Source organism: Eriocheir sinensis, unplaced genomic scaffold (assembly GCF_024679095.1).
Source record: "Eriocheir sinensis breed Jianghai 21 unplaced genomic scaffold, ASM2467909v1 Scaffold135, whole genome shotgun sequence".
NCBI lineage: Eukaryota > Metazoa > Arthropoda > Malacostraca > Decapoda > Varunidae > Eriocheir > Eriocheir sinensis.
The window spans coordinates 466,126-477,500 of NW_026110684.1; the positions used below are offsets into that span (position 1 = coordinate 466,126).

The following is an 11,375-nucleotide window of genomic DNA, read 5'->3' on the forward strand; positions in this document are numbered from 1 at the left end:
TATACTCGTACCTAAGTACACAAAATCATGTACTTATACTTGTATACGTGTACTCCGGGTCAAACGTTCATCAGTACTTGTACTTGAACCCCAAATATTTGACAATTTTACTAATACTTTCGAGTACATTCGAGTACAACAAAAATGCAAACATGTGGCTGGTGTGGTGTTTAACGATCTGCCTGGGTGGAGGTGAGGTCAGAGTGGGGGATAAACAAAGGTGTGTCCTAAGCTTGGGCCTTGGGGAGGCCAGGTGGCCTGGGCCCTGAGTTGAGGTGACAATATGGTCATGTGAGGTGACTCAGGGCAAAGAGGGCTTGGCAGTTTGCCTCTTGTCAAAAGCAGAAAAGCAGAAAAAATCTTAGTTAAATAAAAAAAAATAGTAGTATTTGGACTTTAAACAATACAAAAGTACTCGTATACTTGGACCTGAGTTCACCTTTAAAACTGAGTAACTGTACTTGTACTTGGATTCGCGATATTGTACTATAATCGTACTTGTACTCGAATACACAAACTGTTCTTGAACCCAAGTCTCATACACACTAAAACCCCCAAAACTGAACCCCTCCCCCTATTACTAATCCCCCACCCCAACTCCCAATCCTATCCAAACCCCTAACCTCCATTCCCTCCACCTTTACACACTCCCTTCACCCTTGTCCTCCCACCCCCAACCCTCAAACTCTTCACCCCACCCCTTTACCCCCCACTTTCCAATACCTCGAACCCACAACTTCCTCCCCACCACCCCAAACTTCTCCCTCCCCAACCCCAACTTGTCAACACCAACCCATCACACTTTCCTCCTCCCAGCCCCCCCACACCTCATTCCCCCTAACCCCCTCCCTCCTCAACCCCTCCCCCATCCTCCACATCATCCCCCCCCCTCATCTCTGTCTCGAAGTAAAATAAATAGTGCGGATAACCCTTAGGTGATGCCTTTATTCCTTTTGCAAAGTGTGGACACACACACACACACACACACACACACACACACACACACACACATTTAAAGAATCATCAGTCTTCGTTACTATGAATTATATGTTACTGCTAGAATTTTTATTTCTCCAAAATGTTCGCATTCCAAACTGATAACAAACCATCTCGCTTTGGGTCTGGCACATAACATTTTCAATTTATATTCATGACATTAATAATGTAGTGCCAAAGTGGCAATAGCCTTAAACCGATATTTTTTTTATTTTTTATTTATGAGTTTGTGTCGATAATCACCTTTTGACACATGTTTGCAAGGGTGTTAGTTTCCAGTACTGAAAAATTTAACGTAATTGACAATGCAATGTGGGTGCTGTCAGTGATTGTTTGGCAGATTATATCACTCTCAGGCCCATCAGATATAATATTTATACGCTTGTGTTGTCTTGCGTCTATGTCGTAAGTGAGACGGAGCAGGACCCAGCAGTGTTTGAAGAATCTATTTTGGGACACCTTCGAGGCCTATTTCCATAGCGCTCTAGGCGAAGTTCTGGCAGCGATGAGCGCCAACCGATGACCGCTGTGGAACAGGAAATACAGAGAAATGAGGAGGTAAACAGACTATAAAGCCTTAAACCTGAAACAAGGTCGTCTGAAATATGCGGAGAATACAGAATCTCCTTTATACATATATGGCTTGGTTCCTAAAAACTCGTCAGTTAATGATACTTCGAATAATAAAATAATTTTTCCTATCAGAAAGTAAAAATAGGTATCGGACATCCCGACAGTAACGAAAGACAAAGTGACCAGAGTATTGAACAGAATGTAAAGAGGGAAAGTTCCTAGGGAATGTGGTGTTGATAAAGATCTTTTATAGGATGTCGGAGAATGTGCAGTAGAAAACTATAAAAGCTGTTCAGTAAATGTCTCGGAAAATTAAATATTGCGACAGTATGGAAAGTACAACAATTTTCATTATAACTAATAGCTTTTTCAGCTAAACAGCTACATTAAAAAAGGAGACTTAATTGGTATCATAAAAAATCGCCCTGTCAGCTTACTGGCAGTTATCACATCCAGATTGTTAAACCAGGTAATAGATAAAACAAATAAGTTCAGAAAACCTTGTTTGGCATCCATTGACTATAAAGCCTTCGACTCGTAGAAACTGTAGAGGTAGACTGATTGTGATTTGACAGCAAGGTGTAGGGGAAATTATTTGTAGAATTCTTTAAGATATATAAATATGAAACTAACTATTAGCTTAATACAGATACTGGAAAAAAGGTGCCTATAATAAAAAAAAAGTAGTCAGACGAGATGATATCACATCACTTAAATTGTTAATGGCATCCCTAGATAAAAAAAATCTTTGCTAAAGAAGTATGGGAATTGAAATTGGAAACAAATAAATAAATATCATCTTTTTAGCGAGTCTAATGGCGAGTCTATAGCAAGTGACTGAAGAAATAAACAAGGATAGTTGACAAGTAGGGCTAAAGGTGAATAAGAAAAAATATATTATAGTAAGTTCATTAATCACACTCGAATTGAACTAATCGAAATAGTCTTCCACGAGTAAGCTCTAAAAACAGTCAGTAAGTAACTATTCTTAGGTAAATTAATACAAACAAATCCCTCACTCGATCCAGAAATAAAGAAGACATAGGCTGGTATTGTAAGACACTCGCTTCTCACATCAACAATTTATAAAGGTCAAAGGGGGGGTCAGTCGGGTTCAAATGAGTGTTTCTTTAGGTTCATTGTACAAAAGAAGGGTCACACTCTCACCAGGGTCATAAAGCTACTACTGGAAATGCCCACAACTCATACGAAAGCCTTGTCAAATTTGTGTTCTTGGGCGACGAAATGTTTTATAATACGACCCATAGAATTGAACTGCAGTGCTTCGAAAAACAGAGTAGTAGCTACATGCGTAATATGTTTAGAGGTTCCCTGCATTTGTGGTTAAAGCAAATGATTTCCAGCTAATGCATTCTCTCTGTTTTATCAAATGGATCAGGGACATGACATTGACCAAATCTCTGGAAAAGCAATTTGATTAAAAGTGCTCAAAGAGGTGTAGAGAGCAGTGCAAAGAATCGTGTAGTAATGGATAAGAAAAAATGCAAAAGGATACGAGAACAGACAAAGTAGGCGCCATAAGTAGCTTTTAAAGGCAATCACAGTCGAGAAATGGCAATGGTCAGGACATGTAGGTGTGTGTGTGTGTGTGTGTGTGTGTGTGTGTGTGTTGATGCAATAGTCGCCTCACTCACCGCTGGAAGTAGTCGGGGGCGGGGGACCCTGTGTGACGTGACCGTAGTTGATGTGCAGCCGCTTCTCGAAGGAATCACCATCACCTTCTCTTTGGCTACCCGCGGAAGTCAGCGAGAGACTAGCATTGCTGCTGCCGAGCCATGAAGTCTCCTGTTGTGTAAAGTAAAAAAGAAAAAAAATGGTTTTGCTTGTTGGACATTATTAAGAAGCAGGTTTAAACTTAAAGCCTGATATAAAATAAGTTTACCTAAGAATATTACCTGTTTCCCATCTAAACCGTAGTGACTTCAATGACCAGTGATTAGTAAGTTGAGATTAATAAAATTAATTCTTGGGGTTTTCAGCGGGGTATGAATTTTAATCCATTGAAGATCCATAGTCCCAAAATTGGAAGATCTGGATTTCCTTTCCCTAATCACCGTGGTAAATGGTTGAACAAAGAGAATCTAAACTTACTCGGTGCCAACACACGATAATACGGACCTCAGACTTGTGTGCCGCGACTACAGACGCTCAAATTCGCGAGACTCGCTTGCTGTTGGTGTTTTTATCAATTTAACAGAAAATAGGCTTTATCCCGAAATAAAAGATCTCTAGTGATAGTTTTTATGCACGTTTTATTCACTTGAAATTGCCACATTTTGTGTATTCTTCTCCAGTATTTGTCTCTGCTGCAGACTGTTATTTAAACATGGACCATTTAATTAGGTCAAATTTTTACTTCCTAATGTAGCATCGCCGCCTTGGGGACTCTCCTGTTATTGTATACGGTATCAGTAATCATTGTCGTTCATCTCATTCAGACTTCCTCCACCTTGTCAGTAAACTCAATCAAATTTGCCTTAATTTACAGTAATTATATTGGCATTTTCAATACTACTCAGTTCTCTAGGATTTTTTTCTATATAATGATAATTATAATAATAATAATAATAATAATAATAATAATAATAATAATAATAATAATAGTAGTAATAATGATAATAATAACTAGGCTAACAATAACAATGATAATAATGATAATAATAATAGTAATAATAATAAAAAAAAAATTGTGATAATAATAACTAACAATAACAATAATAATAATGATAATAATAATAATAATAATAATAATAATAATAATAATAATGATAATGATGATGATGGTGATGATAATAATAATAATAATAATGATAGTAATGTGATATATTGTTCCCTTATTAGAAAAAAAAATAACTTATCAAGTTTACTGTAGACTTAAAAATTATCAGGACACGCTATGATCACGTACTGTTGTGTAGGCGTGGTTACAAACACTGAGCGTGCGCCTTACCTGGTAGAACCGGTGCAGGGAGCCGTAGTCTATTTTCCTCCTGTACGATGCAGCGTTTTCTCCTCGCACCACAGCCCGCCTGGAGAATGGCACGGAAGGATTTGAAATGGAGGTTTTAGTTGGTAAATAATAATTGTATATTGGTTATGCAGGGAAAGGTGGGGTAAGATGGACCCATTGAGTAAGATGGAGCCCCCATCTAAACCAATGCAGATATGGCGAGGTTCAGATATTGGTTGCCAGATGTCCTTCACGTCACCAAGTAGTGGCGTTATTACTGGGAATAAGAGGAATAAAAAGAGGAGGAGGAGGAGGATTAGCAGGATAATTAGCAGGAGGATGAGGAATAGGAAGAGGATGCAGATTAGCAAGAGGATTAGCAGGAGGAGGAGGAGGAGGAGGAGTGAGTTGCACGAGTAATAGTTATAAGGGGGAAACGTGTTGCAGGAAGGGTCAGTCAATGTCGGTAGGACGAGAATATGTGCCACGGTGAGGGGAAAGAGAGAGAGAGAGAGAGAGAGAGAGAGAGAGAGAGAGAGAGAGAGAGAGAGAGAGAGAGAGAGAGAGAGAGAGAGAGAGAGAGAGAGAGAGAGAGAGAGAGAGAGAGAGAGAGAGAGAGAGAGAGAGAGAGAGAGAGGTTGTCATCATCATTATCATCACTAATATTACCTAATGTATCTTTTCAAAGCTTTAACTAGTCTACAATATATGTTTTCTTTCTTTCTTTCTTCTCTCTCCGTTATGTTGATTTATGCACGGCCGTGTTTGGCTACTTTTATTTTTTTCGTTTTTTCGTTATTTTTTCGTTTTCTTAATTTTTTTTGCCCATAAAGCTGTGTTTACCAAGGGCTGTTTGTCTTACTTATTTTCTTCAACAAATGTATGCGTACATATGTAAATTCAAATGACAAACATAATAAAGTGTTTAAAGTGTTTAGAGAGAGAGAGAGAGAGAGAGAGAGAGAGAGAGAGAGAGAGAGAGAGAGAGAGAGAGAGAGAGAGAGAGAGAGAGAAGGGTAGCAACGTAACAAGCATTGGGGGAAGTGTCCAAAATAAAACTTAGTCCAGAGTTGGTGAGGCTCCCCCTTACGCTTTACTGTGAGGGAAAGGCCAGCGCGCCCACACCCAACACGCCACACAGATACTGGCCGCCCTATTTTTTTTTTTTTTTTTTTTTTTTGTCTTACAATAGTTTGTTAATATTCGCTTGCCCATGAATGATCTCAGTGTTTTTTTTACAGTAGAGGAAGCAGTTCAGGGGTAAAAAAAAAATAATAATAATGAAAAAGAAGTCCGCTACTCACTGCTCCTACGAAGAATCGAGAGGAGTGGTCGAAGATAGGTCAATTTCGGGAGGAGAGGTGTCCTGATACCCTCCTCATGAAAGAAGTTCAAGTGTTCAATTGTTTATTTCTGCCAGCATTAGCCTTGCAATCTGTCGCCCGATTTTTCAAACGTCACAATACTCTTTTTAAACAATAATGTGGCAGCTTTGTCTATTTTGACCCGTTTCCCAGGGCGTGATTGGTTGGTTTTACTATATCGGATTTTGATTTCTCTGTATCACATTTTACGACTGAGTTTACAAGGTGTCAAACTAAGCTAATATTCAACATCTAGCTGACTCCGACCCAAAAAATGGTATTAAAAAGCCAAACTAGCTACAGAACTGTTAATAAATACTAAATAAGACATTTAAAAAATCTGGCTATATATCTCAGCATGCACCGGGTCTCAAACTACGCTCTATCTAGCACTAACGCATCCACATCGTTACAAGTAGTTTATTGTACAATCCTTTTTCCGCCCTGACACCGTGTCCTATAGTTACAATACAAATGATTGCCTCATAAAACACAAAATTTTCTCCAGGTCACGCCATTTTCCGCTCCGAATGTACCGTGCATGTCCCAGTTGCAACACAAATGACTAACTCACAAAAAACAACAATCTTCAGGTTCGCGTGCCCACCCCACCCCTGGTATTCCCGCTTCTCCTCACCCCAGGCATAATGTAGCTGTTGCTTGTTCGTGGGGAGAGCAAAAATAGGTGGAGAGCTGAGTCTTCCCCTTGCTCGCTTCCACCATGGCAATTAGCCTGCGTGAGGAATTATTATCTGGATGTGGGAGCATTACTGTTATTTATGTCTTTTTATTTTTATTTTTTGTTGGTGGTGTAATCACATCCACCATTACTAACATCATCATCGCTCCGCTATGTAGCTCGCTCACCGTCATTACGCGGCTGCCCGGGGTGGGTGGAGGAGGCGGTGCGGGACCCTTGACCCCACTCCCCAGGGCTGTTGGTGACTTATTCAAGGACAATCATCCTAACGAGTAAACTAGAAATTACTCTTTTTGTCAGTTGTTTGTTACTCAGTATTATGGCAATTACAACATTTACTTCTGTTTATATTTGTCATACTTATTAATCCCTGGCTACATTGTCCCTTGTGTTTAAGATGTCTCTGTGAACCGTCATGCCATTATGAAACGCTGACCCAACGATCCCTCCTCATGAGTAGCGGGCAGACTTTCCTCCTGCTCCTTGAAATAGTCGCGCGTGCGAGGGACACTCATAGGACTGGACGAGACGCAAGGAAACCGGAAGACATTCCAGCATAGTTTTCATTCTTCCTTATCGTTCCGAGAAAAAATAATTAGTCAAAAATGATTATCGTGTTCATGTAAAAAAGAAAAAAAGAACGTCTGAGCCTTGCATGTTGATAAAAAGCCTCATCAAGGGATAACACCCGAGGCAGACAATGTCTCGATGCTGGCTCGGGCGAACTCAGTGAGGCTCAAGGGCAGGGCTTGTTCAAAATGCTTTTATGGGAGTGGTGGGACTTCCCTAATTGCCAATCCTACTAGATTAAAATGTAGTACACCAAAGAGAGAAAACACCTCGGAGCGAGGAAAACTTGAGACAAGAAGGAGAGTCACAAAATGTGAAATGTCGAGAAATGTCCTACAGGCAGTTTTTAACGGGCACATTTTGTAAAAACAAATAGGATAACGCAATAACGCAGAACATAAGAAAGATCACGCCACTGAAAGAAGGTCGCTAATGATTTTGACTCTGATAGGATCATAAGACATCGTCTTTCCAATAGAACTTTTACAGGGCCAATTCACGTTCATTTTTTTCGTGAAAACTGTGTTCATGACCCTAAGCCTGTTTCTTTTCGCTGGTTATTATAATGAATATTTCGCAAATTCAGCATTTTTTTTCTCCTCCCGTTCCTTGTACCTATTTCAAAATGGCGAATTGCTGCTTGATCACTAATTTTGGTCATGACTATTGAAGACTGGTTCTGATGCTTCTTATATGTATAATAAATAATAAGTTGATATCGGTGCATAAGCCTAAAGTTTTTTTTTTTTTTGTTCAGCTTGATAATGATTCCCACTTTAGTTGATGCTGATTTTTAACAGTACAGTCTTTGAACCGAATTTTGTGAACTTCATCTCTTTCGAAAATATCCTTTGTGGGTATTGGATGAATTTCAGACACGAGCGGCTGTCGGATGAAGGCTTCACAAGGGGACTCAGGGTCGTATTTTAAAACATTTCGTCGCCCAAGTTCACATATTTGACATGGCTTTCGTAGGAACTGTAGGCCTTTCCAAGGGTACTTTTATGACCCTGGTGGTAGTTTGACCCTTCTTCTGTGCCATGAACCTTAAAAAACACTCATGAAAACCCGATTGATCCCCTCTTTGACCTGTAGAAATAGTTGATGTGAGAAGCGATGGTGTCTTAAAATACAGCCCTTAAAGCCGTGCCCAATGCAATCATATCGACCAAAGCCTCGCTCATTTGCAGATTGTGTCGCCAAAATGGCCATTCCTGTCCTGAAGGTCTTTGATTCACAGACGGTGCAATTTAAACCACCAGTAATTCAATCTTTCAATGGAGGTGATGTGATGATCCCACACACACACACACACACACACACACACACACACACACACACATGCTATCAGTGTCGCTGCTGGTTATTATAATGAATAGATAATTTATAGTGTCAGTAAATTCCATGTGACAGAGAGCAATACCATGAGCCTCAGATCGTGATGAGTGTGTTTGCTCATCGCTGCGTGACTTGGTGGTTCGTGTTGCTTGCATCTTACGCCGCGCCTTGTACCCGGTGCTGTCCGCTCACTGTGTTGGGTGTGCTGGGGGTGATGTGTTGGCTGTGTCTGCTGCACATGATTGCCTATAGTATACTGATTGATATGTTGTGGTGCCTAAGTGTGTGTGTGTCTGTGTGTGTGTGCGGTCGGATGATCGTGTCTATTATAGTGTGCTTCTGTGCTACGCCTTCCGTGTGTTCCCTGTTCCGTGTGTGCTGCTTTTCTTTGTACTGTGTGCCGCGTGTCAGGCATGTGTCCTTGCGTGTGGCTTATACCATGTGTACTGTGCTGTGTGTGTGTGTGTGTGTGTGTGTGTGTGTGTGTGTGTGTGTGTTTGGTTGAATACTTGCTCATTAGGCATTTACAGCTGTTTTATATTATGCTCACTATCATCCGCACTGCGTTGTTGTGTATCGGGTAACTATGTTGATTGGGGGTCGTTTTTGTTTCCGTGGTGGTTGGTGTGTGGTGCATGGGCATTGTGCGGTGTCGTGGGCGGCGGTGTAGGGGAGGAGGGAAGCAACAAAAGACCACCACCTGGAGTCACGAAGAGGAGCAGAAAAAAGGCAACATAATATCACAATTACTGTCATTGCCGCCCCGCCGTCTCTACTTTGGTTGCCCGGACACACATCATCCACCCACCCCACCACCGCCTCCACCTTCGGCAGCCCCTCCACTCACTCGTTCCACCCTCACCATTACCACCATTGTTTTTCCACCACCTCTGTTACTCTCCTAGATAACCTTTGCATACTCCTCCACCACTGTTTTCTTCTTTCTTTTTTACCACTATTTATTCTATTTCACTTTTAAGGCCTGTCTACACCTGGAAACTGTTTGGAAACATTTTTTCCAAACTGTTTCAAAACGGTATGGTTATATTGTTTGCAGAAAGTTTGTGAACAATGTTTCCTGTTCAGAGTTGTTCTCAGGATGTCGGTGAGTGAGGGGGTTGGCGCAGTAGTAGCAACTCCATGGTACTTACTACTTGACGCCTCGCGCGATGCCTATAATTCATCACCTCTCCCCCACCAGTCACATATGTGTGTGTGTGTGTGTGTGTGTGTGTGTGTGTGTGTGTGGTGCCTGGAAAAAAAGCAAGAGAAAAGATTAAATCAGGAAAATATCCACGTGGATGCTGTGGGAAGGCAGTAGGTGTAAATTCAGTTTTGTGCACATGTTGCAGGCAGTGGTGCCACCATAGATGCTCAGGCCTCAGAAATGTAAGAGGAGTGCAGAATTTTACATGCCCAGCTTGTGTAAGGAGACAGCAAGGACAAGAAACTGAGAGGGATGAACTAGAGGTGAATGGAAGAAAGCTGGACTATCCTTATTGTCTATACATATGATGGCAACTGTTACGACCTCCATAGACCATTGGTGTCAGCAACATACCAGATACAGTCGTTCTGCACCGGGTCGCTGGAGAAGGAGCAGAAGCGGCTCCTGATGGGGTTCTGGGGGCAGCCGCCTCGCTTCTTCTCCGTCCCCGCCTCCTGCAGCAGCCTCAGATACTCCTCGGCATCAAACTTGCCGCCGTGTTGTTCTCGCATCATCAATTCTTTTTCGTCGTCGTCGTCACTTCAGGAACAAGAAAGGAAGGCGTTGTTTATAATCTTGTTTAAAGAGTTTGCACGTTACACTGACTTCCTTTCGTGCAGCAGAAGTTGTTGCATCTGAATGTTCCAATTGTGTTTGGGCAGGTTACGTTACTATTATATACCTTAATATTATATAACAACACTGAAGAGTCGCTCGATAACTCGGAGAAGCCGCCGCCATAGTTATCGGCGTATTGCAGGACTTATTTTTTACCAATAGATTGTAATATTTTAACCCATTCCCTAATATCTAGAACACACAAAATAGTGGCCAGTTTATTTTACTAAATGAAGCACAACTTCATGCAGCAGCTGCCAACACTCGACGAGTCGTGCTTCATTAAACCATCTACCATACTTGACTCCTTCAGATCACAAAATAGATATTCCTAGATTCACAGAAGCGATGCCATAAAAAAATAAAAAGTAGAATTAGCCCTGAAAAGGCACACTTATGATCGCCAGTCTCTCAAAAGAAAACCTTTTTTTGCGAGCGAGTCCAGCGATTTTCCTTTTGACTCAGCGTTATAAATTTCTGGATCTCTAACGTTGAAATATTCCACGGTTATTATGCATCATCATGGACTATTTCAACTCAGGGATCAGGGTACGATGTGGAGAAACACGGAGAGAATGGTAGTGAGTATGATCGATAACACCGGTACACCGATACACGATGTCCATACACCTTGCGTTGAGGGCAGTCGCGTGGGGACAACACTACGGTGAAGGCGATGCAGGCCTCCCTCGCGGCCGCCGTCCCGCGCTACACTGCCACCTGCCGCCGCCCTGGCCCTCAGCCCTTGCACCTGCCGACACCTGCTGGACCCGCCCGTCCCTGCAACACACCCACGTTATATCTCGGGCACACGAGGATGTCGCGCGGCCCTGTCAGCATTGCAGGAGGAAGGATTACTATATAGAGATGTGCAGGGCTTCACAACCATACAAAAACACGAGAATACAATACTAGAAAAAGGTAAATTAAAAAAAATGAAAAAAAATATAATAAAATACAGAATAATAAATGATAAAAGCGTACGAGTTAAAAGGTTTATACATCCCGAAATTGACCCCTCTTTCGGCCACCTCTTTT

General features: G+C 41.5%; 1 protein-coding gene across 1 annotated transcript; it reads right to left on the bottom strand.

The window, feature by feature from the left end:
- Positions 1 to 906: 906 nt before the first annotated feature.
- Positions 907 to 11,074, bottom strand: LOC126989868 (uncharacterized). The gene is made up of 5 exons (XM_050848493.1): positions 10,968 to 11,074; positions 10,074 to 10,259; positions 4,541 to 4,619; positions 3,225 to 3,375; positions 907 to 1,522 (listed from the first exon to the last, which is right to left on the bottom strand). The coding sequence occupies exons 2-5, from the start codon at positions 10,232 to 10,234 to the stop codon at positions 1,395 to 1,397; spliced, it is 519 nt and encodes a 172-aa protein (XP_050704450.1). The 5' UTR covers positions 10,235 to 10,259; positions 10,968 to 11,074; the 3' UTR covers positions 907 to 1,394.
- Between the last annotated feature and the right edge of the window lie 301 nt (positions 11,075 to 11,375).